The sequence below is a fragment of the Podarcis gaigeae genome (assembly GCF_964106915.1).
Source record: "Podarcis gaigeae genome assembly, chromosome: 8".
Lineage (NCBI taxonomy): Eukaryota > Metazoa > Chordata > Lepidosauria > Squamata > Lacertidae > Podarcis > Podarcis gaigeae.
The window spans coordinates 29,262,131-29,286,327 of NC_139684.1; the positions used below are offsets into that span (position 1 = coordinate 29,262,131).

The 24,197-nt window shown below is 42.1% G+C and overlaps 3 protein-coding genes across 13 annotated transcripts in view; 1 reads left to right on the top strand and 2 right to left on the bottom strand.

Moving 5' to 3' along the window:
• Positions 1-11,968, bottom strand: part of TDRD12 (tudor domain containing 12) — a 68,086-nt gene extending 56,118 nt beyond the window's left edge. For 5 of the 10 annotated variants that reach the window (XR_014567082.1, XR_014567083.1, XR_014567084.1 and 2 more), the window contains exons 1-13: positions 11,844-11,938; positions 9,998-10,082; positions 9,732-9,893; positions 8,982-9,118; positions 8,111-8,230; positions 7,248-7,303; positions 5,789-5,874; positions 4,993-5,188; positions 3,790-3,872; positions 2,567-2,640; positions 1,928-1,999; positions 752-806; positions 149-253 (exon numbers count right to left, since the gene is read on the bottom strand). Coding sequence is in view for 7 of the 10 variants with exons in the window: in XM_083750428.1 (XP_083606554.1) it covers positions 149-253; positions 752-806; positions 1,928-1,999; positions 2,567-2,640; positions 3,790-3,872; positions 4,993-5,188; positions 5,789-5,874; positions 7,248-7,303; positions 8,111-8,230; positions 8,982-9,118; positions 9,732-9,893; positions 9,998-10,021 (1,170 nt within the window). In the remaining 3 variants the exon portion in view is untranslated. Of the gene's footprint in view, positions 1-148; positions 254-751; positions 807-1,927; positions 2,000-2,566; positions 2,641-3,789; positions 3,873-4,992; positions 5,189-5,788; positions 5,875-7,247; positions 7,304-8,110; positions 8,231-8,981; positions 9,119-9,731; positions 9,894-9,997; positions 10,083-10,527; positions 10,550-11,648; positions 11,676-11,721 lie in introns of those variants that run through there. The other 5 variants (XM_083750429.1, XM_083750424.1, XM_083750430.1 and 2 more) reach the window with 4 other exon arrangements.
• Positions 11,969-14,080: 2,112 nt separating this feature from the next.
• NUDT19 (nudix hydrolase 19) lies at positions 14,081-20,283 on the bottom strand (the record flags this gene model as incomplete). Its single annotated transcript, XM_083750535.1, has 3 exons — positions 14,081-15,085; positions 17,388-17,595; positions 19,567-20,283. The coding sequence occupies 3 exons, from the start codon at positions 20,281-20,283 to the stop codon at positions 14,850-14,852; spliced, it is 1,161 nt and encodes a 386-aa protein (XP_083606661.1). The 3' UTR covers positions 14,081-14,849.
• ANKRD27 (ankyrin repeat domain 27) overlaps positions 19,586-24,197 on the top strand; it is a 71,042-nt gene continuing 66,430 nt past the window's right edge. Inside the window, exons 1-2 of one of the 2 annotated variants that reach the window (XM_083750446.1) lie at positions 19,586-20,318; positions 20,708-20,789. In XM_083750446.1, coding sequence (XP_083606572.1) covers positions 20,787-20,789 — 3 coding nt within the window. In that variant the 5' untranslated portion in view covers positions 19,586-20,318; positions 20,708-20,786. Of the gene's footprint in view, positions 20,319-20,399; positions 20,499-20,632; positions 20,790-24,197 lie in introns of those variants that run through there. The other variant, XM_083750449.1, reaches the window with a different exon arrangement.

Here is a 24,197-nt window from a genome sequence, read left to right on the forward strand (position 1 = left end):
GGATTCTATTATGCAGAAGATGGCAATAGAAACAAGTGCTATTTTTAGAGCATGCTCAACTTCAAAAAATAATTTTGAGCTTTCAGTATTGGAGGAATTTAATCAAATACACAACTCCTGCTTTTATATATCATATAGTGAATATTACCTTTTTCAGAGTTGGAAACAGTGGTGCTGTTTCAAGAGATAAACATGGTTCCATTTTTTTATTAAGGACAGCAGGACGGAATGCACTGCTATTCATTTGTAGTTTCTAAAATTAAAGGTAACAAACACAAGTCTGCAACAGACAGGATACATGATGATTTGCATTAAAATGTTCTACCTCACTGCAAATGTTTCCATATTTTTGTTTCTTTAGGAAAAAGCACAAAACAATTTATGTTTTTTTATGGGATCACTAAGATTTCATGAGTACCAGTGCTACAACTAGGATTCTGAAACATATCCAACCTTCAGCTATCAAATTCTAAGATAACCCCAAATTGCTTTCTATTTCCAAATAGTCCTCCTGTTCCAATCCGGAAAGCACATTAGTGAACAGTTTTGAGATCATCCAGAAATTTGTGAAATAGGTGTGTGTGTGTGTGTGTGTGTGTGTAGCAATTTCTGAAGTGGTAGGTACACTATGTATTGATTCAAAGAACTAGATAAACAAACCAAAATTCTAAAAGCTCATTTATATATTTAAATGGCACTAACGGTCCAAAAGTGTTTATGATCTGCCAAAAGCAACAGTTAATTGAAATACCTTGGTCTCATCTTGTCCATCAACAGCTTTCAAAGGATTTAAAAATTGTAGAAGCCTGAAAATATACAAGTTCGCTTTTTTAAAAAAAAAGTTTGTCACCACATGCCAACTTAAAATCCTTTATTTATTACACTTTTATTCAGCCCTTCTCCCAAAGAACTCAGGATGGCATATATAGTTTTTATTATTATTATTATTATTCTCACAGCAACCCTGTGAGCTGAACATAGTCTGCTGGATCAGGATAATGGCCCATTTAGTCCAACATCCTGTTCTCACAGTCGCCAACCAAATGCCTGTATGAAATCAAGGAACCAAACATGAGCACAAGAGCACTCTCCTCTCCTGTTATTTCCAGCAACTGGTATTAGGAAGCATTACTGCCTCCAACTGAGGACAAAGAGCAAAGGCATCATGGCTGGCTGAGAGGTGATTACCTTGGCCAATCAGTCAGTAAGCTTTATGGCTGAGCAAGGATTTGCATCTGGGCCGCTCCAATCTATGTTTAGCATAAGGAATAGACCACTAGGCTAGTATCAAATAATAATGCTTGTTTTGAATTGATAAACTAAGTATCTTGAACAAATATCTGTTTAGCAATTAAAAACATCATCAGATACGAAGTCAGTTTCACCCAAAACATTTACTGCATAGTTTGCACCTTATATAAAACATCCCCACAAAAGACACGCTATCTGCTGATTGTCTCAGTGCTTAGTTACATCAGCTCTATGGGAGGGTCAGGGTTGCTAGAAAGCACAAATTTTTACTGACTACTACCACCAGCAAGAATATGAGGAATTGTATTCAACCAAGTTGTGCTCAGATCAGACTCACTGAAATTAATTAGTACAACTAACTTTAGCCTGTCTTTCAGTAGTAGAATTTAGTTAGTGACAACCCAGTTAAATCTGGCTCTAAGTAATGAGCCATATACAAGAGTGAAAGTTATAAACATTGCAGACATTGTAGGAGATCCACTTTGCTACTTCTTGCCTGACCTATTAATATAACAAAATATCCATGTTTCAACTCAGCATCTGATGAAGGAGGTTGCGGCCTATGAGAGCTTGTGCCATTTTATAATAAAACACTTTAAAAAACTCAGTCTCAAGGTAGCGTTTCCATTTATGTAGTATTTGTATAACTTCAAAAGGAAGATAAAAGAAAACTTACTTCACACCAATATTTTTCTCATAAATATCTTTCTCCAGTTCTTGTGTTTTAGTAGTTTCCTTACATAAGGTGCTAAAATGAAACACACGATCATTTGATAAAACTTTACTCATGCCTGTAAAAATACTGGCTGCATGTGGAAAATATGTGAATTGGGGATTTTTTTGGGGGGGATGGGGGGCGCACACAAGGCATGACAGCCTTTGTGCCAACTGACAATGTCCCTACCCCACGTGTGACTGGAAATACCTCCTGCTCACACACAGGACTGCGTGGATTCCAGCCACAGTGGGAATGATGAAAAGCACAAAAAAGCAAGATGTATTGGAAGTGAACTAATTATCAACCAGGAATATATTACTTATGGCAACTGAATAAAGAAATTAATAATGACTTTAGTATACAAAAACATTATAAACTTGAATAAGATAATTATCTTATTTTCACAAATATGCCAACAGAAGACATGCCTTCTTCCCGTGCAGGAAAATGAACAAATGAGTCAAACTACTTACATTTTAACAGATTAATTGTGCTCTAAAATTGACAATCAGCAAGTTTAATTTTATTTTACATATAGGTTCAGCCCCTTGCCTATGTAAGGGAATAGGAATAGAAGATTTAGAGGTGAAAACAAACCTGTCTGTTTGTATATCCGCCTGCAAGGAAACAGTTATGCCTTGTTTTAAAGGAGGAACCGGCACCATTACAGCCTAAGTAAGCAGACAAAAACATCCCAGGGTTATATTAATTATGACCTAGGAAACAGGGCACCTCTGTGCTTCTGGCTGGAGCTACTTCACTATAAGAGTAGAATGGAGAGTAAGGCACATTGCACTGCTTTGGAACACAGTAAAATGCAGCCTTTCTCACCCAAAACACATCTGCAAGTGATTGTATCAAGCTACTCTTCCGTCCCTCTATTGCAGCATCAGTAGCAATATCTCAAAGCCATGTGCAGTGGTGGAGCTTCATGCTCTGGCACGGGGGGGGGGGGGCAAGGCGGAGAGCAGGTGGGGCGGGGCTGGCATGCATCCCGGGGGTGTGGCGCGTCGCCTGCGGGGTGTGGTGCCGAGTGCGGGCAGCCACAATGGCACCCCACCGGGATTGCGCTGCCATGGGTGGTGCACTCCCCCTGCACTCCTCTTCCTCCGCCACTGGCCATGTGGCTCAGCTGGCTCAGTTGTGAAGTTGATTTGCAACTAACCTTCACCATCCTATCTATACAAACATAATTTGTCAAAGAAGAGAGCACTGAATACTTGGTGTGACTGCTCCTTATTGGATTAGTGTTTGGAGAACTCCAAGGCAACCATGGGTTAAGGCCTCCCATTGGAGGTAGACAGGTCATATGACCAAGAATACTTAAAAGGTATTCCACCAGCTTTTCTGAGCTTCTGATTTGTTGGTCACAAGTTATGAATGAGGGGACTAAGAACAGAGTAGCAAGACTACGGCTGGGTTCACACAAAACACTAAACCATGATTAATGTAAGCCAAGGTTTATAAATCAACAACAAACCATGGCTTGTAAGTATGGTTTGTCCACAGTTCAGGACAATGGCACGAGAAAAATGAGGGCCTTAACTCTTTGCCCCTGACTGCCCCCAGCCTAATTACAATCAGACACCTCCCCAAGAGAGAAAACAAATCCAGAAGCATTTGGGAATTGGTGGGGCACGTTGAAAGCTGAACCACTTACCAACAGTCATGTCACAAGCACTGTGTAAGAGGGGCTAACAGCAGTAATGCACACATACTTCAAGCAATGCTCAAAGCACTGCAGTGAGCCAGTTCCAACTTTTCCCAAGTATTATTTGAATAGTAAACAGCAAATTTAATTTTTTGCTACAATCACTCACTGGCTCTGTTTCTTCACTGGCTAAATCAGTTTCCTGCAAATTATTGCAAGCTGTTTTTTTAACGTCATCAGAAGCAGAAACACCTAAAAGAAAGAAAATGCAGTATGTTCCATTATTCGCTTAAAGTGTAATAATGCCAATTTGAGACATTATCACATCAAGCTTGAGTTTTCTCCTCTTTGTAAGTTTCTTTTACTTAGTATTTTCTTGGTTTTGTTAAAAAGTGCAAACATAATGAAAGAAACCAAATAAAAATATAAACTATAAAGTGTTACAACCGGAAGGACAAAAGTACAAAGATACAGTGCAGCTCCAAAGGGATAATAAAGTATTGACTTATACAAAATTCCTTTTACAAATAAAAATATTCTCCACCTGTAACAGTCCATCATTATTGAGGAAAATGGTTAACTGAAGTCTTAGATGTACTGGTGACACATATAATAAATAAAACTATGACATACAGAAAAAAAATAAAAACAAATCATTTGAGCAGTTCCTTTAACTATTTTTGTTTATGAGATATTTTTTCAAGAAGGGCAATGCCAAACCCTGGAGTACCAGCAATGCAACTTTTATTAAGATGGAAGATCTTCCAGATTTGGGAATTTATGTAAGTTCTTCGCTTTTCAAATCTCATTTGTTTCCATACAGAGTTTCAAAAGGTAGAAGGATGGAGTAACTGTTTGTGTGGTTATCAAAGAGATCTCAACATACACTTTTTCAAAAATCCAGCCACCTTTGAGCAGTCACCTGGTAGCCTTGAGTGAACATTAATCACACTGAAGCTTTCATTGGTTGAGGAGTATGATTAGATTTCCTCTCTTTTACGTTCTTTTGTCAATAACAGTCTGTGGAGCACAGCAGGATGGTGCTGCTTACCAACTTCAGGGTCATTGCCAGTTACTGAGGGACAGGGGCAAGCTGAGGTTGGTGTCACATAGGAGCATCTGACTGACTCTGCTGCTACACCTGCACTGACTGCCATGCTGTGCTGCTCCTCCTCTGGTAAATGACAGCAGTTCCAGTACTGATAAGCCAGGTGAACAGCAAAGGCCCACCCAAGGATCTGTACTATGCCAATAGGGAACAAGTGGGGTAGGAGCTGTAGAGGAAAAGCAGCAAGGAGAGGAACAGCTGAGCACCCTTGCCACTATCCTCCATCCTGTCTATTCATTTGGGAAGCAGATCTGTCATACTCACAAGTTTCAAAAGCCTTTGTTTCCTTGGCTTGCAACAACATTGGCCACAGAACAAGTGCAGGATTGATCTCCTCTGAAAGAGGCTCAAGGCTTAATGGCGTTTCTCTCTTCTGGTCTTCCACAGCACTAATTGTTGTACTCTTCGGTGCCTCATAGAAAGCAAATTTTTTGGCAACAAGATCGTCATTCACACATATCTATGAAGAAAACAGATTTCATGCATGTGAAGGTTTAGCATAATGGGGACACATGTTTACTAATGGCAGAGATAAAAATTACTAACATAATTTGGGAGGTACCTGAAATAGTTTTATAAGGCAGCTACTATCACCTAAAGTAGATTGCTATGTGCACAAAGAATCTTCCCATCAGCTGCGGCATAAGGGCAAACCATGTAATTCTATTAAGCCAGAGGGGAGCAGCCTTTTTCACCCAAAGACTGGATCCAGAATTGACCCACCTACTGCAGGCCTGCCTCTAGACTACCTGCCAATGCTTGTAGGGTTTTTGCCTGTGTCCTAGCATCCTTGCTTCTGTGCATTTTGGACCCTCAGAGGCTTTGGACAGGAGCCTCTTCTATCAAAAAAGCAAGTCATCACCCTATACAACCCGCTATCATTTTAAAGGATCTACTTTTAAAAACATATACAAAGAGGTGCATACAAGAAGGGAAGCTGAGTGGCAGACTGTTATTCCCCATTAGTAGAGAGGGACAGATGCTGCCACTCACCCTGGCAAACTGGATGTCTGTTTTAAAATACTATACACAAACAGAATTGTAAAGGTGACTGGCTTACCTTTTCTTCCTTTATTGTGACATAGAGATCAACATCAAAACTGTCTTCTTCAACAGCACATAACTTGGCCTCCACCTTGGTGGTTGCTAGAAACAAAAATAAATGGAGCATTAATTAGGTCTTCTAATTTCTACATTTCCCCACAGTAGGTCTTTCTTGATTAAGCCAAATGGATGAAATATCAGAGGGAGGCAACAACAACTGATTTTCTACATTCTTGCCAAAGAATCAAAAGTTATAAGCAGCCCCTTGATTGGAGTAAGGTAATGCAATAAGCATACGTTTTGGGAAGCCATTAACAGATAGTTAACCCGTTAGAAATGAATCTCAAAATATTTGATCAGTTTTACTTCAGTGAAGCTAGAAATAGATACATTTTATTTCTGTACATATGTAAGTCAAGTTGCTAGACATTTGCAAGCAAGATAAAACTTTAAAATCCTATGATGTGTGTGTAATTACAATGTGGTTGAATTCTGCAAAAGTTTATTATCATTCAGCATTAAAGGATCTCCCTGTTGTGACATCAGAATAATGACAGGGGGGTTATGACAATTCTGCCTGGCCAGTGGGCTTTGAACCTGTTCAGCAATTAATTTGTGAACTGCTAAGTTTCAGCAAGTAGGTATCATTTTTAATATTTTTTTTCCAGGTTGGGTGGCCATGTGTCATGGATGCTTTAGCTGAGATTCCTGCATTGCAGGGGGTTGAACAAGATGACCTTTGGGTCCCTTCCAACTCTACAATTCTATGAATTACCAATAATGCCACTTTTCTGTTATTCTGATTTGTACCAAACATTAAGTACACTAATATTCTTTACTTCAGACACAGTTATCTAAGGAAGACATTGCCTTACACTGCACTGAGTCAATTTGTTGGCTCATCCAACTCCTTCTCCAGTGACTGGTACACTGGTGGCTCTCCAGGGTTTCAGACAGGCATTTCCCTTAGATATTAGAAACTGAACATGGAACCATCTGCAGATAGTCAGCTGTTTTGCAAATCAGCTATAGTCTCCAAACCCAGCCTCTCGGTGGATTTTAAAAAAAAACCCTCAACATTTTAACGGATTAGCCCATACAGTGGTGCCTCGCTAGACGAAAAGAATTCGTTCCGCGATTCTCTTCGTCTAGCGGTTTTTTCGTCTTGCGAAGCAAGCCCATTGACAGCTTAGCGGATTAGTGCTAGAGCTGTCAAGCGGCTTCCAGCGATCAGCTGTTAAGCGGCTTATCAGCGGAACAGCTGATAAGCGTCTTAGCGGCTTAGGAAAAGGGCGAAAAAAGCAAGATTTTTTCGTCTTGTGAAGCAACCCCATAGGGAAATTCGTTTTGCGAAGCGCCTCCAAAACGGAAAACCCTTTCGTCTAGCGGGTTTTTCGTCTTGCGAGGCGTTCGTCTTGCGGGGCACCACTGTACATTTGGAATTATATAATATGCTATTCCTTATGTTTTCTTACCATTCAGGAGATTTTGAAAGTAGTGGATAGCCGCTATATCCCAGCGGTTAGCAGGGCTACAAAAAAGCACACATGACTACTTTACTGTGGCACTATTATAAGCATATAAAGACGTATTATACATTTGTGAAGTACTCTTTCACTTCAAAATGTTTCTCAGAGAGTGAAACAAACTGGATAGATATGAAGTCTGCCTCAGTGACATTTATACCAAGAAATATGGGGCCCTAGTAAGTATAAAATAGGAAAATTTCACAGGCTCTACTTGTAGCTACATGGAATGTCACCCAAATAGTTGATGTTTAGTCGTTTAGTCGTGTCCGACTCTTTGTGACCCCATGGACCAGAGCACGCCAGGCACTTCTGTCTTCCACTGCCTCCCGCAGTTTGGTCAAACTCATGCTGGTAGCTTCGAGAACACTATCCAACCATCTCGTCCTCTGTCGTCCCCCTCTCCTTGTGCCCTCCATCTTTCCCAGCATCAGAGTCTTTCCCAGGGAGTCTTCTCTTCTCATGAGGTGGCGAAAGTATTGGAGCCTAAGCTTCAGGATCTGTCCTTCCTGTGAGCACTCAGGGCTGATTTCCTTAAGAATGGATAGGTTTGATCTTCTTGTAGTCCATGGGACTCTCAAGAGTCTCCTCCAGCACTATAATTCAAAAGCATCAATTCTTCGGCAATCAGCCTTCTTTATGGTCCAGCTCTCACTTCCATACATCACTACTGGGAAAATCATAGCTTTAACTATACGGACCTTTGTTGGCAAGGTGATGTCTCTCCCAAATTACAAGTCCTAATACTTGTCCTACAGAAACCCAAAATAATATAGAAAGCTTTTACATAATACCTTGCAAAATGTACTTACACTATCTTGGCCTTGTCGTTATGGTAGTTGACACGCAGTGTGGCCGGTTTTGTACCATACAGTCTAAATTTCATTGCTCTGTAGGGCAATCTCATAAATGATTCCAAGGCAACACAAATCCTGAAAACAGAAATTTCAGAAAAACAATCCCCTTTAACATAAATTAATACTTTATAAGCCAGGGGTAGCTAATGTGGTGCCCTCTGGATGTTCAGAACTACAATTTCTACCAGCCAGAGCCAGCATGGCCAACGGTCAGGAATAATGCAACTTGTATTCCAAAACGTCACAAAGGCACCACAGTGGCCACTCCTATTATAAACAAAGCATAAATTGTAAACAACACAGTGTTGCTTGTTGTCCTTGATAGGCGAACAATGTAGTCTGTCTGCTGTTACAGTAAGCCCGGAACTTACTCGGGGGTTACCTTCCAGGAATTGCACTTAAAGCCAAAATCACATATAGTCAAAACCCATTGGGTTCAATGGCAAGTAGGATTACCAAAGTCATTTTTCCTGGAACTCTGCCCCTTTTTATTTTTATTTTGTCGTGTGCTTAAAGCTGAATGTGCACAAGTTAAATGTGCCTAAGTTGGGGGCTTACTGTGTGAAGTGAATGTGAAGAAAGATTAAGACAAACTTGCCCCGGACCAGCCAGCAAGTTAACGGTTAAGATTAAATTTGAATGTAGGAGTTTACAACTCCATACACTTTGGTCTATCAGAAGGATCACACAAACTCAGTGGGCTTGTGTAATAGAACATGACATTAACCTTCTGATTGTACCTTCCAGGTTCCAGAGGGCTTGCTAGTCCCAGGTTGCAGTACTCACATTGTGTATAACCTTTGCCTTTAGTATAATTAAAACATACCGGTCTGTTTTCACAGGGACACTCTTGGCATAATCCACAAGGAAACACTCAGCAAGGTAATAATCTGTACATGATATGATTGATTTAACAACAGCTCTGCACCAGGAATTCATTTCCTGACAATAAACAGCACAAACCTGAAAAAGAAACATCCATTCTCATTTGACACAAACTCTACATGAGATTAGCAGACAATTGATGGGAAATAAAATAATAATAATAATAATTATTATTATTTATTATTTTTACCCCGCCCATCTGGCTGGGCTTCCCCAGCCACTCTGGGCAGCTTCCAAAAGAATATTAAAATACTGTAAGGCAAACCAATAGGAAAAAACTACATGTACCAGTAATGTGCTATATATTTCATGCTTTATATTTCACACAGTGCCCAAAAGGTGGCAGAAATAAGACAATTTATCTAGAAAAACTTCCAAAAGTAGCTAAACCCAAATATAAAATGTACTGTATAATATTATAAGCAGAGGCTGGATTATCATTTTAGCTGAGTCCTGCATTGCTGTTAAAGTTACCCAGTGCTTTCACAAAAGGTTGTATCCAATGAGGTTCACTCATAATAGAACTACTGAAATTAATGAACCAAAGTAAGTCATGTTCATTTCATTCAATGCTAGTCCTACCCTCTGAGTAGGACTAGCATTGAAAGTAGACCTAATATCTCAACACTAGCCTCCCTTTCCCCCTCTTCAATTTCATATCCACTAAAGCAAATAAAGTACATAAAATTACCTGGCCCTTTTCCAATACAAATGGCTTGATATCATCCACATATCTGTGGAATTTATTATAGAACAGATTCATTTCAGATTGAAGTTTTTTATATTCCATTTCGTTTTCTACAATGCTTCCACCTCCTTTTATGTAGCCCCAAAAGCACCATGGATTTTCAATCTAATGAATAAGGAAGCCATAGTTAGAGTCCTATGAAAACACTGCAAGGTTTATGCTCAGAAATGAACATTCATATGCTAAAACTTGCCAAAAAGCCACAATACCTTCAATATAAACACTTCAAACATTTTCTTTCTTCAATGACTTTTTCAACTACATCAAAGAGATTTACACGCTTTATCTGTACCTCTGAAAAATACAACAAAGGAACAAGCATTTAAACTGCTTTTACATAATGACATTCCTTTAAAAGTAACTTTCAATCTGAGAAAACCAGGCCACAGTACAGGTGCTTTTCTTCCTTTTAGAAATGCAGTGGCCCAAAAACTAATACTGTATAGCTCCAGCTCCCCTAGAAGTTGAGCCTAGGTGTGCAATCAGTTGAACCGATAGACCAGCAAGCAAGCAAGCAAGCAAGCAAGCAAACAAAAAGGGCAGTACTGTACAGGCTTCTCTTTGCCAGCTTTCTCTGGAGCAAGGAATACAGGCGGCTTAATGTACTTTATACAGTTATTATAAGCATAAAACATGTTGAAGATCACCCCGGTCCACTGCCCTGCTTTCCCTGAAGAAAGGGAAAGGTAGCACAAATATATACTACTGCTTTAATGATATTGATGGCCTGCCTACTTACTAAGCAAAGTTCTCAAGGTGGCCAATGTTTAAAATAAAATTAGACAATAGTAAAGTAGTTACTAGGATGGGGCAAAGGAGCATTTGAGATTTCCTGCAGTCGTTAAATGTTCTGAATGCAACAAGGAAATGTAATGAGCAGGTACTGAAGATTGTGTTTGATGGACGAACAGTCTGAGCTGGTAGAAGTCGCTTCTTTACAACTTAAGACAGTATTCTTCAACTGTGTCTGATTTGGGACCTGCCTTCAGTCCAAACATGCATATGGGGCCCCCACTCTATAGAGGCAACCCCCCTTTTACGCAGGGGTTAAGTAACATTACAAAGCACTGCACACATCTGTGAAATCACATATATTTGCAAAGCTATCGAAAAAGCCTGCTAACACCCCAATGAGCACTTCCTAATATTATTATAGAGGGATAACATGAAGCAGACTAGTTGATAAATTAAACCTCCCACCCCCACCCCCAGCAAACCATCTTAAATAATAATTTAAAAAGGGCAGTAGGACTGGAAACTGCCCGTAGAACATATGGCTGTTTTAGGTCACAGTCCTCAAAATAAATCACTGAATATAAATTTTGCTGAGATTAGGAGAACAGCCTTGCACATATAATGGCTCTGGGTAAGGCTGCCCATTCACACCATCACAGCTCTTTTGGGGCGGGGTATAAAGAATGTCATGTTTGTTTGTTGTTGCAAGCTGCTTTCAGTCACATTTGTGAAGGAAGCAACTAGTAACAATTTGCAATCACGGGAATAAGGCAGGTCCTTAAGGGGGAAAAAATGCCCCTCAGGTGTAAAAAGCCAGGCTAAATAATAAAAAAGCGTGGTGGTGGCAAGCAGTTAGGCTAAATCAATGATGGCCAAACTTGGCCCTCCAGCTGTTTTGGGACTACAATTCCAATCATCCCTGACCACTGGTCCTGCTAGCTAGGGATGATGGGAGTTGTAGTCCCAAAACAGCCATCGCTGGGCTAAATAATAATAATAATAATAATAATAATAATAATAATAAAAAAGGTGGGGAAGTCACGCTAAATTAGGGTGTCAAGGAAGAGGGGGAGGAGGAAGGTGGCTACCTGCGACGGTTCTAAACTGATCACGTGGCCTAGCTACCTGTATCCGTATATTAAAATATACGTAACCGCCACCCGACGCGCGGGGGGGGGTAGCTGCCCCCCCTCTGAGCTCTGAGGAAGAGGAGTCCGCTCAGCTGGGACGGCCAATAGCTCGCCCCCGCGGCTGCTTTATCACCGTTCGCACCTCCCCGCGCCCTCATATGCAAACCTCGTGCCCCGCTCCTCAACTCACCTCGTCTCACCCCGCCCCTTCGCCGTCTCCTCCCGGCGGCGGTTAACTTACATTTTCCTTTCCGCGTGCTCCAGAACTGAGGCGGCTGTTTAACTGCCGCCGCCGCCCGCGCGCATGCTCAGTGCCGCTCCCAGCTTCTCAGCGGCGGAGCACGTGTCAGCGACGCTCGGCCGATTTTGTTTTTGTCGCGGTTTAAAAGACACACAAAAAAACCTTAATATTTTGTGTGAACATTAACATTAAAAAAAAAGTGTTTATTTGGTTTTGAGGTCAGAGTTTTACAATCACATATCCAACATCCAACATAAAATACATCCCCATTATGTCCAAAATTCACCATTAAACTACAAGTGTTATTCCAGTCCTGTTAACAGTTTTAACTGTTTACAATGATTTTTAAGATAAATAATAAATTTTCCTCATTCCTTATGAAAATTTTTGGTCTTCCTGATTTCTGTTTCTTCCAGTCATTTTTGCCAATTTGGCATAATCCATCAACTTAATCTTCCATTCTTCTCTGGTAGGGGCTTTATCTTCTTTCTATCTCAACAATTAACATTTTTAAAACAAACTGATTAAGCGGAGAAATGATGTGTGTGTATTTCTGTGTGTACACGAACACATTTTTGTCCAACTGATGGTGGTATTTAAATATAAACCTGTTAATACTGTAATTCGAGGGGAAAATGAACGTGTGTGTGTATTTATATACAGACATCCACATGCACAGTATTTAGAAGGGATTCCATCCCTCTTATAACAAACAACTCCTTCATTATAAGAGGGATGGAATCGGCCATCCCTGCTAACAATACTCTGCATCCTTATCAGGTACACTTCCCAGAATTCTTTGCAGGAAATAATGGCTGGTCAAAGTGCTTTAAATGAATGGTACTGTACTAATGTGGCCATGTGTAAAACATCTTCTTTGAGTTATACTCCATCATCAAGCATGTCCGCTTTTGCTCAGCCTGCACAACCTCCACGCTGCTCGGTGGAGAAACAAATATACTTAAAGGTTTTGCCTCCCTCTTGCCTCCCCACTTGGAGCCTGTTAAAAGAGGTATAAGCAAGGGCACAACTTGCACTGCCACCAAATAAACTTAATGCAGATCCTCTTCAATCATACATTTAAGGTGCACTTAGTGCACATCTAAAGCACGTGACTCCCCCCCCCCCACACAAAAAAAAAGAATTGGGGGGGAGATGTAGTTTGCTACATCTTAGGCAATTCCTAAGTTCCAAGGAGTTGATCTGACCATGGGTGTAGCCAAGGGCAGCAGGGGGGCAACTGCCCTCCTAAATCAATCAAAATCAATACATATCTGAAGTTCTACCCCCCCAACAAAAATCCTGGCTACGCCCATGGATCTGACTATACACAAATATGACTTTATGTACTATTTCTGAAATGTAACTCCCATGCATGTCATGAGTCAGCTGAATAGAGATCTGAGAGCTTGGGGTTTTTTTAGAAGACATTCTGAGAGCAAGAGCTTGCTGGACACAGACTGATATTATTTGTGATAACTGGTCTTGACAACATATGTGAAATATTTAAACCAAACCTGAAATACGGCTAATATAATAGCATTCTAAGAGATACTGCATAGTCAGAGGGTTCAGTTAAGCCTGATTAATATTTATGTGTGATTGGTAAATAGTTTCTCTAAAAACAAAACTATATACACAGTGATGCCTTGGAACATTAAATATAGATGGTTCAATAAATCTTCTGTGCACATTTTAAAACCTTTTGTACAACAGAGACAAAGGAAGGCAATTTGTGTAAAACTGCTTTGGTTGCAGTTTGTTATCTTTTGCTTAGCTATTCCAACACCCAAAACGTAAAACTAAAGAGACAGACATTTCTCTTGGTCTGTGTTACTTCCTCCCCTTATGTTACATCAAGTCTCAGTTTCTTAATTCCAGCTAGAAGATGGGATGGAGGAAACCCAAGTCCCTTTGTAACCAGCACACAAAGAAGACACTTTTTCAGTAGTTTTCTATTCATTCCTCAAACTAGTTAGGAGTCAGACACAGCTCAAAAGCTCCAGTTTGGACACACGTGAAATGTAATAGGAGGGCTTTAATTTCAACTTCCAGCTTTATGTTTTTAAAAATAAGGAAGCTCCTGACACACACAAACTATTAATAGGGCCTCTTCTTAAATTTAAAGAAAACAAGATGTGTAATGGCTCAGTATATCTTAGCAATGATAAAAACAGCCAAAGCAATGTTGCTAAAAATAAATATTTATTTTTAAAATAAATTCTAAAAATAAATTACAATTTGGTGTTTTAAATGCTAATTTAAATGCATTTAAGTTGACATTCTGAAATATAAAAACTGAAAACCCAACCATACAATGGAATTAATTCTATTGCTGTTAGACAACACTAGCAAATTAGTGTGTCTAGAAAAGTGCCTTCCAAAAGCAGAGCTTCTGAATATTTTAAAAATAACCACTATTGATTGAATTTACAGAACTTATGCTCATGTAAAGCTGCAATCCTAAACTGCCATTTTGAATCCCAGCTAATTAGGGAGCATCACTTTTGAGTAAACATCCATAGTGTCTCCACATTTTAATGAGAAAAGCAGAATAGTTCAAGATACTGAATTATATTGATAAAGGACCAGTTTATCCCAATACTGACAAATGGTCTTTGGTAGCCATGGGTAACTATTGCTCCACTGCCTCTTCAGTGCCTTAAATCCACCAATGTGTAGATTAAGGTCAAGTTCTTAGCAGACAGATGTCCACCCCAGAATTGGCACATTTGCACAAAATTTTAGCCAGGGAAATAATTACTGTGGTACACAAACGAAAGCCTAAATCATTCACACAAGGCTTGATGTAGATAAAGTGGCACAAGAATGTATTAATTCCAGCTACGTTTGAAATACAAGTTGCTTAGCAAGATGTGAAGCTCCCAGGGCAGCTTATTCAGGAACTGCCATTGCGTTGGTAGATATAAAAATATGTAAATTATTTTTAAAATATTATAATTTACTATTGCAATCTGCATTATTACCCCTTTTAAAGTCCACTGTTATTGGATTGATGTGTTTATATTTGGGCTGGATATTCACATAGATATTAACATTATTATGGTCTTGTGTCACTATCCGGTGAAGTCTACTGGCGCCTTTCATTAGATCTTCAATCTTTTTATCTGTCATCAACATTGGTTTTCTTTCTCCTGTAAAATCGGGATCTTCTGGATATAGCTCATCACCTAAAAAATACAATGTATAACTTAATTTTTTATGTAATATTCAGTACTTCAGTGAACTTCATTTTAGGTACTTCTAGAGATTTTAAGCTATTTTGCTGTTGGATGGCTTGATAAGATTCAAAACTGGTTTTGTGACAGTATTTTTCATAAAGGTTCTCTTGGCATACAAGAATGCAAGTACCGTATTTTTCGCTCTATAACACGCACCTGACCATAACACGCACATCGTTTTTAGAGGAGGAAAACAAGGGAAAAAACATTCTGAATGAAACAGTGGATGTATCATTTTTGTGCTTCATGCTGTGGCCACAGATATGTGATCTGATGGTGAATTTGGGGTGACCCAATGCAAAAATCCTGAGAATCCCTGTGGATCCATGCTTTGTAAACACGTTTTTGCACCATTGCAGCCCCAGGCAACAGTGGGTGCGTGATTTTTGGGGGGCAGGCTGTAGCCATGGACATGCTATGTGCTCTGATGGTGAATTTGGGCTGACCCAATGCAAAGATCCTGAGGATCCATGTGGATCCATGTTTTGTAACCACGTTTTTGCACCATTGCAGCCCCAGGCAACAGTGGGTGCGTGATTTTTGGGGGGCAGGCTGTAACCATGGACATGCTATGTGATCTGATGGTGAATTTGGGCTGACCCAATGCAAAGATCCTTAGGATCCATGCTTTTTAACCACATTTTTGCACCATTGCAGCCCCAGGCAACAGTGGGTGCGTGATTTTGGGGGGGCAGGCTGTAGCCATGGACATGCTATGTGCTCTGATGGTGAATTTGGGCTGACCCAATGCAAAGATCCTGAGGATCCATGTGGACCCATGCTTTTTAACCACATTTTAAGTGGGGAGGGAAGGAAAAACACAGAAGGGACAAGGAGCAGGAGAGGGGTGTGCAGAGAAGCAGCTGGCTAAGAATGCAGGAGAGGGGTAGGGAGGAAAGGAAGGCAAAAGTTTTCCCTCACCTACCCACCCAAGCCAGCCAGCTCGTGCGCTCTCTCTCTCCCTCCTGCATGTTTTCAGCTTTCCCCTCTGCTTGCCTGGAGGGGAGGGGCTTTCCCTGCTCTTTGTTCCGTTTGAGCAAACACAGCAAGGAAACAGAGATGGGTGGGCAGTAAGACCCTGAGGCAGAATGCCGGAAAGCAGCCGCTTCCTCTTTTCAAGTTTCCCTTCTAGGAGACGCGCGGTTTGATTTTTGCCTGCTTTTTTTTGCCTCCCCTCGCACCAATTGGCTCCAGGGACCACACATTCGCTCAATAACACGCACAGACATTTCCCCTTCCTTTTTAGGAGAAAAAATCTGCGTGTTATAGAAGGAAAAATACGGTAATCAAGTATTCCAATGAACTAATAAAGTGGGTCTTGTTCTATCTGTGCCAAGGAATATAATATGAACAATGAATTTATAGAGAAACAAGAGCTTTAAGGCCCAGCCTGCACATACAAATATGCTCAGTTCAGACATAATACTATACTGAGAGTTACAATTACTAGGATAAGTAGCCTTGGGCTATTCTATCCTCTCTATGGATGAAGAAAAGACTGCCTGGGAACTCTGTCTACATTGCCATGAGTTCCACCATGGAAGACAGGCCAGATATAAATATTAAAAATCTGGAGCTCAACTATTATAGCTCTGGGAAGAAGCAGGGTTCAAGGCTGAATCCCCCCCTTTTCTTTTTCGCCTGCTTTGCTGAGTAATGAAAAGTTGTAGCTAAACCTGTAGCTGAGTTTTCTTGCTTTTTAAAAGGCTATTAACAAGGCAAAATATAAAATGCCTGTCAGTAGCAGACTTCACACAGAGGTCAAGGTCAGTACACTGACGATACTAAATGAAAGGAACCACACTAGTTTCACAATTGTGGCAGATCCTAAACTCATTTATTAAGAAGCCCTACTGTACTTAGTCAGGGTTACTTCTTAAATGACATGCAAAGGATTGCACAGTAAGGCTGCAACCCTATGGACACTTATTTGGGAGTAAACCCTACAGAACGTAGTAGGACTCACTTATGAGAAAAGATGCACTGAATTGCATAGAAATATATTTATAACATCATTCAAGAAGCAAGCATTAAGCCTAATAATAGACAAGATCCACAGATTACACTAGTGGCTAATACCAGACAATTCAGAATAGACCTCCCTTATTGGGAAATTGTAAACAAATCAATTCTTCTTCAAAACACCATCCTAATAATATGCACTGGAATTTGAAAGTACTTGTTCTTCCCAAAGAATGAAAATAAACTTATCATTGTTAAAATAACTAATCCAAATGCCATTTTGATCTACCTGGTAAAATCTGCATATGGCCATCTGAAGCAATCATCAGAACAGGCATCCAACGCTCACATCCTTCTAAGGCTCGTTCAGAGGCAAACCTATGCAGATCATGAAGTGATGTGAAATTGCAGAGCCTGCAGAATTCATAAAACTGAGGTGGTGCTATCGAGATGTCTTGGGACTTAAAGAGTTCAACAGCTTCTGAGGGTGTTGACCACTGAAAAAGAATGAAGAATAAGCTGATCTCCATAGTTTGTGAATTCCCATTGAAAGGAATATTCTGAATCACCTGAATCGTTTCTGCACTAAAATATAATTTTGCAACAATTCTAAATGCTCAAATAAATGTGATGTCTGTGCCTTCAGGTCTATGGGAAAGCAAAGGTGAGGTCAGAAGATATTTAGGGGCAGAGTTTTTACAAAAGGCTGCACTATGGATTCTCCAGCTTGATCTCATCTTTCTCCCAAAAAGATGCAGTGGTCTCCACACCCCATTACTACCCTAACAACAATCTTATGAGGTTGGTCAGGCCAAAAGCCAAACAACATTTTTTTGTGCTTCTTTAAAAAATGCTTAAAACCAGTTGCTTCTATTACGAAGAAATAAAAGCCAGGTAAACCAAATTTGAAACTTCCTCCTCATCCAGATCAAGGCTCCTTGATTGTTTCTTGCTAAAAAGTATTCCTTCTCTAGCTTCCTATTTGCCCCAAACCTGCAAGGATTGGTCCAAGGTCACCTAGTAAGCTTCAGAGCTGAGCAAGGCTTAAACCTGGCATCCTGCCAGTCCTACACGGGACACACCAGAAGGGTGTAGTTTCAAGCGACGTGTGGCCAAGGTCATTGTCCATAACTTGTTGCCAGTCTCTGGGCTCAGACTGTGAACATGTTCATCACCATTAGACCGAGCATAAATCCCATTGTGCTACGCAGGCCTTGCATTCTTGTAAACACGCTGAAACTTGCGGTCTAAGGAAGAGAATGTCTATTTTATGTGAGGCGAGAGAAGGGAATGCTGATGCCAGGGAGCTAGCAGGGTGCTATTTAGAGAGCAGGATTGGGAAGATCTGGGTTCAAGCATCCCACCAGCTATAAAGCTTGCTGAGTGATCTTGGGCTAGTCCCAAGAAAAAGATCAGGCCAGAGACTTATCTGACCCCAAGATTCTGTCCCCGCAGAGGCCAACCAGATGCCAATGAAAAAGCCACAAGCAACACATGACCATAACAGTCCTTTACTTCCTGACATCTGATATCCAGAGGCAAACTGCCACCCTCTTGGCTAGTGGCCACTGACTAGTAAGCATCCCTTAGCCTAATCTGCCTAATGTAAGAGGAGCTCTGCTGGATCAGGCCAAAGGGGGCCCATCCAGAGCCCAGCCTCATGTTCTCACAGCGGCTGGGGAGATGCCCCTAATGGGAAGCCCCAAAGCAGGGCCTGAGCAGAAGAGCACTCTCCGCTCCTGTGGCTTCCAGCAACTGGCATTCAATTTACTGGCACTCTCCTGGCTAGTGGCCCCTGGTTAGTAACCATCTCCTAGCCTAGCAGACCTCACAGGGTTGTTGTGAGGATAAAAAGGGCACTGGGGATAAAGAGGGAATCCTGTTCAGTGTCTTGACATCCGTGGCAGAGCGACATCATAAATTTAATAAATAAGTAAATGTTTCCCTTGTGTAGATGCAAAGCTTCCAGCCTGAAGACAGCGTGCTTTCTCCCCCACATTAATAAAAATAATTTTTAAAAATCATCTCATGTTGGAAGCAAATGGATGGCATACCTCCCTCCCACCCCATGCTAATAATAATAATAATAATAATAATAGTAATCAAAATGATAAATCTTCTCATGTCTGAATTGAGCATGTGAAGATGGCCTGCCTTGCCCCACACCCCAGCTAATAATAATAAATAACAACAATAGTAGTAGTAGTCAGGGCTTTTTCCCCAGCCACAGGAACTCAGTTCTGGCACCTCAGGTGGGCGCCTTCGCCATTATAAGAGAACAAGGGAAGGCGTCCAGCGGTGAGTTCCAGCACCTCTTTTTCTAGAAAAATAGCATTGGTAGTACAGTAGTACTAGTAGCAGTAGTAATAATAACAACGACGACCAAAATCGCCTCATGTCTGAAGCGAGCATGTGAGGAGAGCGCGCCTTTTCTCCCGCGGCCCCGGTTTCGTCCCCGTCCCGCTCACCTGGCAGGCCGTCACCTCCCCGTCGTCGTGCGAGGCGACCGGCGGCGCCTGCCCGAGGCAGCAGAGGTAGAAGGCGGTGTCGTAGCGGCGGCCGCCTCGCCCCGCGCGGCCCACGGGGGTCAGCCAGTTGCTCCACTCGCGCAGCGCCCAGATGTTGGGCACGCAGCTCAGGTGGCGGCACAGCTGCAAGAAGCTGCCGGGCTGCCGCTGCACCCGCAGCCGCCACTCAGCCAGCTCCGAGGACGGCGGGAGGCGCTCGGCTGGCAGCAGGCGGGCCGGGCCCGTGGTGGCGGCCGTGGCGGCGGCGGCATCAGCTACCGGGCCGGGCAGCACCAAGAGGACTCCGGCTTCCTCAAAGGCCTCGCGGATGGCGCAGAGGCGGAAGGCCACGTCCCCCGGCAGCGGCGAGCCCAGCTCCGGGCGCTCGGCGGCGAAGAGCGGCGCCCTCGGGCACTCGCTCCGCACCGAGCCCAGCCCGCAGCGCGGCCCGCCCGGCAGCAGCTGCAGCCAGTCGGACGAGAAGTCGGCCGCGTCCGCCACGCCGCCCGGGAAGACGTGGGCGCTGGGCAGGAAGGCGCTCCGCGGGCTCCGCCGCAGCAGGAGCAGCTCGTAGTCGAAGGCGCCCGCTGCCGTGGGCCGAGGGGGAGACGCGCTCGGCCCGCCTGCCGCCAGCAGCAGTGTCGCAGCCTCCCGCCAGTGCCGCAACCGCCAGCCCATTTTGCGCGCCTCGGCCTCCGGGGCCGGTGGCAAGGGTGAGTCGGGTGCCCTCACGTTCCCGCCTCTCCCGCCTCCTCAGGGCGGGCCTGTTGCAGCCGCCGCCACCCAGCGGCCTCGCCTTTTGAGGCGCGGTGTCTCCTCAGGGCTGCCAGGCCGGTGTTCGGAAAGGGAACGCCGCCCCCGACAGCAGCGTCTCGCTTTTGAAATGATCATTAGTATTGTTTAAATTATTAGTATTGTTATTTTAACAGCCCTCGACTGTTGAACGATCTTCGGCCTTCTAAATATGTTGGTGTGTGGTATTTTCATTATATAATTATTATGTCCCGCATTTTGTGTGTTTATGCAGTAAACCGCCCTGTGATCCTCGGATGAAGAGCCGTATATAAAAATGTAATAAATAAACAAATATTTCGCTCAACAGGTATGAGGCCACATTAAGGAAGGTGGAAGTCCAAGAACAGCAAAGGAAGGAGAGAACAGAAAAAAGAGATGGCCAGAGCATGGTAAGTATATGTGATAAGTGAAAGCAAATGTACACAAAGGTTCACAATGACAGGCCGGAACAAAGAAAACAAAAGATACACCGCTGCCGCCCATTTTTAATTATTTATTTCTAAAAAATATTTATACACCACTACGTCATTAAAAATATATCAAAACTGCTTACAGCGATAAAATTTAAAACCACACAATAAAACCCACAGAGAGTTAAAAACAGGTGTCAGTTAACCATTGTGAAATGCATTAGCGAAAAGGAAGCAGCCAAGGTCAGAGTCAGAAGTAAATTGGGGCTTACGCTCTGTGTGTGTTTGAGATTGCAGCCTGAATTTCAATTGAAGGGACTTGGGATCTGTATTCATCTGCCCACAATCAGTATAACATACCTCACAGGGTGGGTATAAGGATACAGTGGTGGAGTGTATGCAACTGTCTTGAGAACTTTAGGGGAAAGGTAAATTTCTTAAAAAGTATGTGTGTGTGTGTGTGTGTGTGTGTGTATAATTAGAGCTAGTAAGGTAATTATAAAGGACCTGGGATATCTTGGTTCAAATACCTGCTAAATCATGACGTTCATAAGCCAATCACTTTTTTTTAGCTAGACTACAGCCACAGGAGATTGACTTTACATCCTTGGTGGAAGGGACAAGAGGATGCTCCACCCTCATCCCATGTACAGAAGCTTACTTCAGTACTAGTGGCAGGCTAACTTATGCAAGGCATACCACATGGCATATGCTACACTGTCTTCCAGTAGCTCTCTGCCGCTTGTTCACTGCTCCTCCTGACTCGTGTTTACTCTCTTCTCAAGTACTGCAATGCAGCAGAGGAGGGATCAGCACGTGTCACGTGATCAGAGCTCTGCATGCACACATATAATGACTCTTGGAAAGTGCTGACTTACCTGCTTCCTTGCTTGGCAAGTGACCTTTCTATAGTGCTATCTATAGTCCAAGAGGAAGGTGACTCTGTAGCCTGGTTCACGCATGTTGCTAAACCATGGTTTATTGAACCTGTGAACCATGTCCATCAGTTTTACTATGATTTGTTTACTGCCAACAAATCAAAATCTTAAGCCATGGGTTGTTGTTTACTTATGAGCCTTGGTTTGGTTTAACACTTGTTTGGAGTTACATGGGTATACATCCGTATATTCCCAATTAGCTAAGTACTGTTTTTCAAAAGCCAATCCATGCACCCCCTACTTTTGAAATTTTTTATATCTCAGTGGTTTTTGTTATGTGAATGGTACCATGGACCCCCGGGTGGGTTATGCGGACCTCTGGGGTACACAGCTCACCAGTTGGGCACCACTGTTCTAGGGAATCCTGGGAATCTACAGACAAGCTGTCCAAAAGAAAATTTATACAAGTATAGGCACCATGTGGTGTGCCTGTAGTGATTGAGCCTCAACCTGCTTCCTGAAGTGCACACACTTCCCATGATTCTAAACATACGTTTGTATATTTATACATTATTAATATCATATCTAAATTTTGATGCTACTGTAAGAGCTTTGAAATTTTACCACCCAATCTATGGGTAGGCAAACTAAGGCCCGGGGGCTGGATCCGGCCCAGTCTCTTTTCTAAATCCAGCCTGCAGACGGTCTGGGAATCAGCATGTTTTTACATGAGTAGAATGTGTCATTTTATTTAAAATGCATCTCTGGGTTATTTGTGGGGCATAGGAATTCGTTCTTTTTTCTTCTTCAAAATCTAGTCTTGCCCCCCACAAGGTCTGAGGGACAGTGGACCAGCCCCCTGCTTAAAAAGTTTGCTGGCCCCTGATCCAGTCACTGTAGCAGTTGAAATTATTGTACATTGTTCCCTGATCTCACCCCCTAAGCTCATTGAAAACAATGGTCGTAAGTGTGGCTAACTGCACAGAAGTGCAGCATAAAGTGCTTTTGGCTGCAGGCCAACAGATGCATCTAAGAAGATCCAGAATACACAATGCATTTGGCATTCTCTATCCTGGCCTTGTTTTTTTTTTTTTTTTTTTTAAGCAATTGCAGCCTTTGCATGGGACTGTGACAGTCTGGGAGAGGGAGCTGATAGTGAGATTGCGGCTAGTGGATGTGACATCCTCAGTAGCAAAGAGCAACTGCGGGGAGTGATCTTAGATGAGGAAGTAGTGAGATCATGACCGCACAGTGATCACCATGGCCAAGGAGAAATCAAGTCTGTGTCAAAATCCAAAAGATTACCGGTATCTTTCCACTTCCCTAGAATCTCTGCTATCCTGCCTTCCTAGGAGATGCAGTCAGTAGCTTCTCCATGATTGGTGTCCTCTAGTTTGTCTTTCAATTAAGCCAGGAAGCAGAATACCAAAATTGCACCTCCATACTTTATTACAGTACTTCCCTTTCCTTCCATGGGAACTAGGTAGCTCAGAGAAATGGAGAATGCATTTGCTATGTTTTGTCAGTAGTGGGGGCTAATGGACCAACGTTTTTTCTTTTTCTTTTTTGAGTTGGACCATGCCAGTTTGTACAAAGTGTAAACTCTGAAACCCCTTTCAGTGCTTACTAATTCATGTTCATAAATATCTGAGATGATGCCTTCTCTCATATCAACCTGCCTATGCATTAGGATCAGCAGAAAAGGCTCACCTGGTGGTCCCTGCATTAAATGAAGTGTGTCTGTGTGGAGGCCCATGGAAGGGCCCTTTCACTGGTGATTCTACATGAGTTGAACGACCTCTTGACTGAAGTGTGTGTTTCTCCAGCCTTATGTTCTTTTAGATGCCATGTAGAAACTCACATTTTTTCAGACTTTTAGAAGCTGATGAATTAAGACACTTTTATTATGTGGTTAATTGTGTAATTTAGGATTATTGCTTTAATGTTTCTGTTTTGTGTGTTTTTAAATTACCTTATTGTCGTAAATCACTGTGTGATTTTTTTGGCGGGGGGATGGTGGTATAGAAATTGCTTGAGAAATAAAAAAAGAATGCTGAAAAACTGTAAACTGCTCTTGCGTCCTACCAAACTGCTTGGCTGCAAGTTCATTCTGGTGCTAGCTTGGCAGAGTAGCAGAGGTCAGCCAGATGGCTGATTACGTTTGGGGGAAAACTGGGACGAAACACCAGCATAGCTATAATCAGACATACACGCAAGACTGGACATCTGCTCACTCTTTCTCTTATATGCTATACAAACTGTTTATCATTAATTTTTTCCTTAATATTTCTCACCATTTCCTGTCTGCAGTACTCTTTAGTAAGGTTCATTGAACTCAGTAGAGCTGACTTGTGAATAGTCAAGTATAAAATTGCCCTGTTTAAATATGGTAGATATGGGGCTGTATCCAACATTCTCTGTTTGCCCTTTCACTTTTTTGGAATGTTAATGTTACACAGCAGAAGTATCCAATTCGCAACAGTTGTAGAGGAAATGCATTGCACAACTC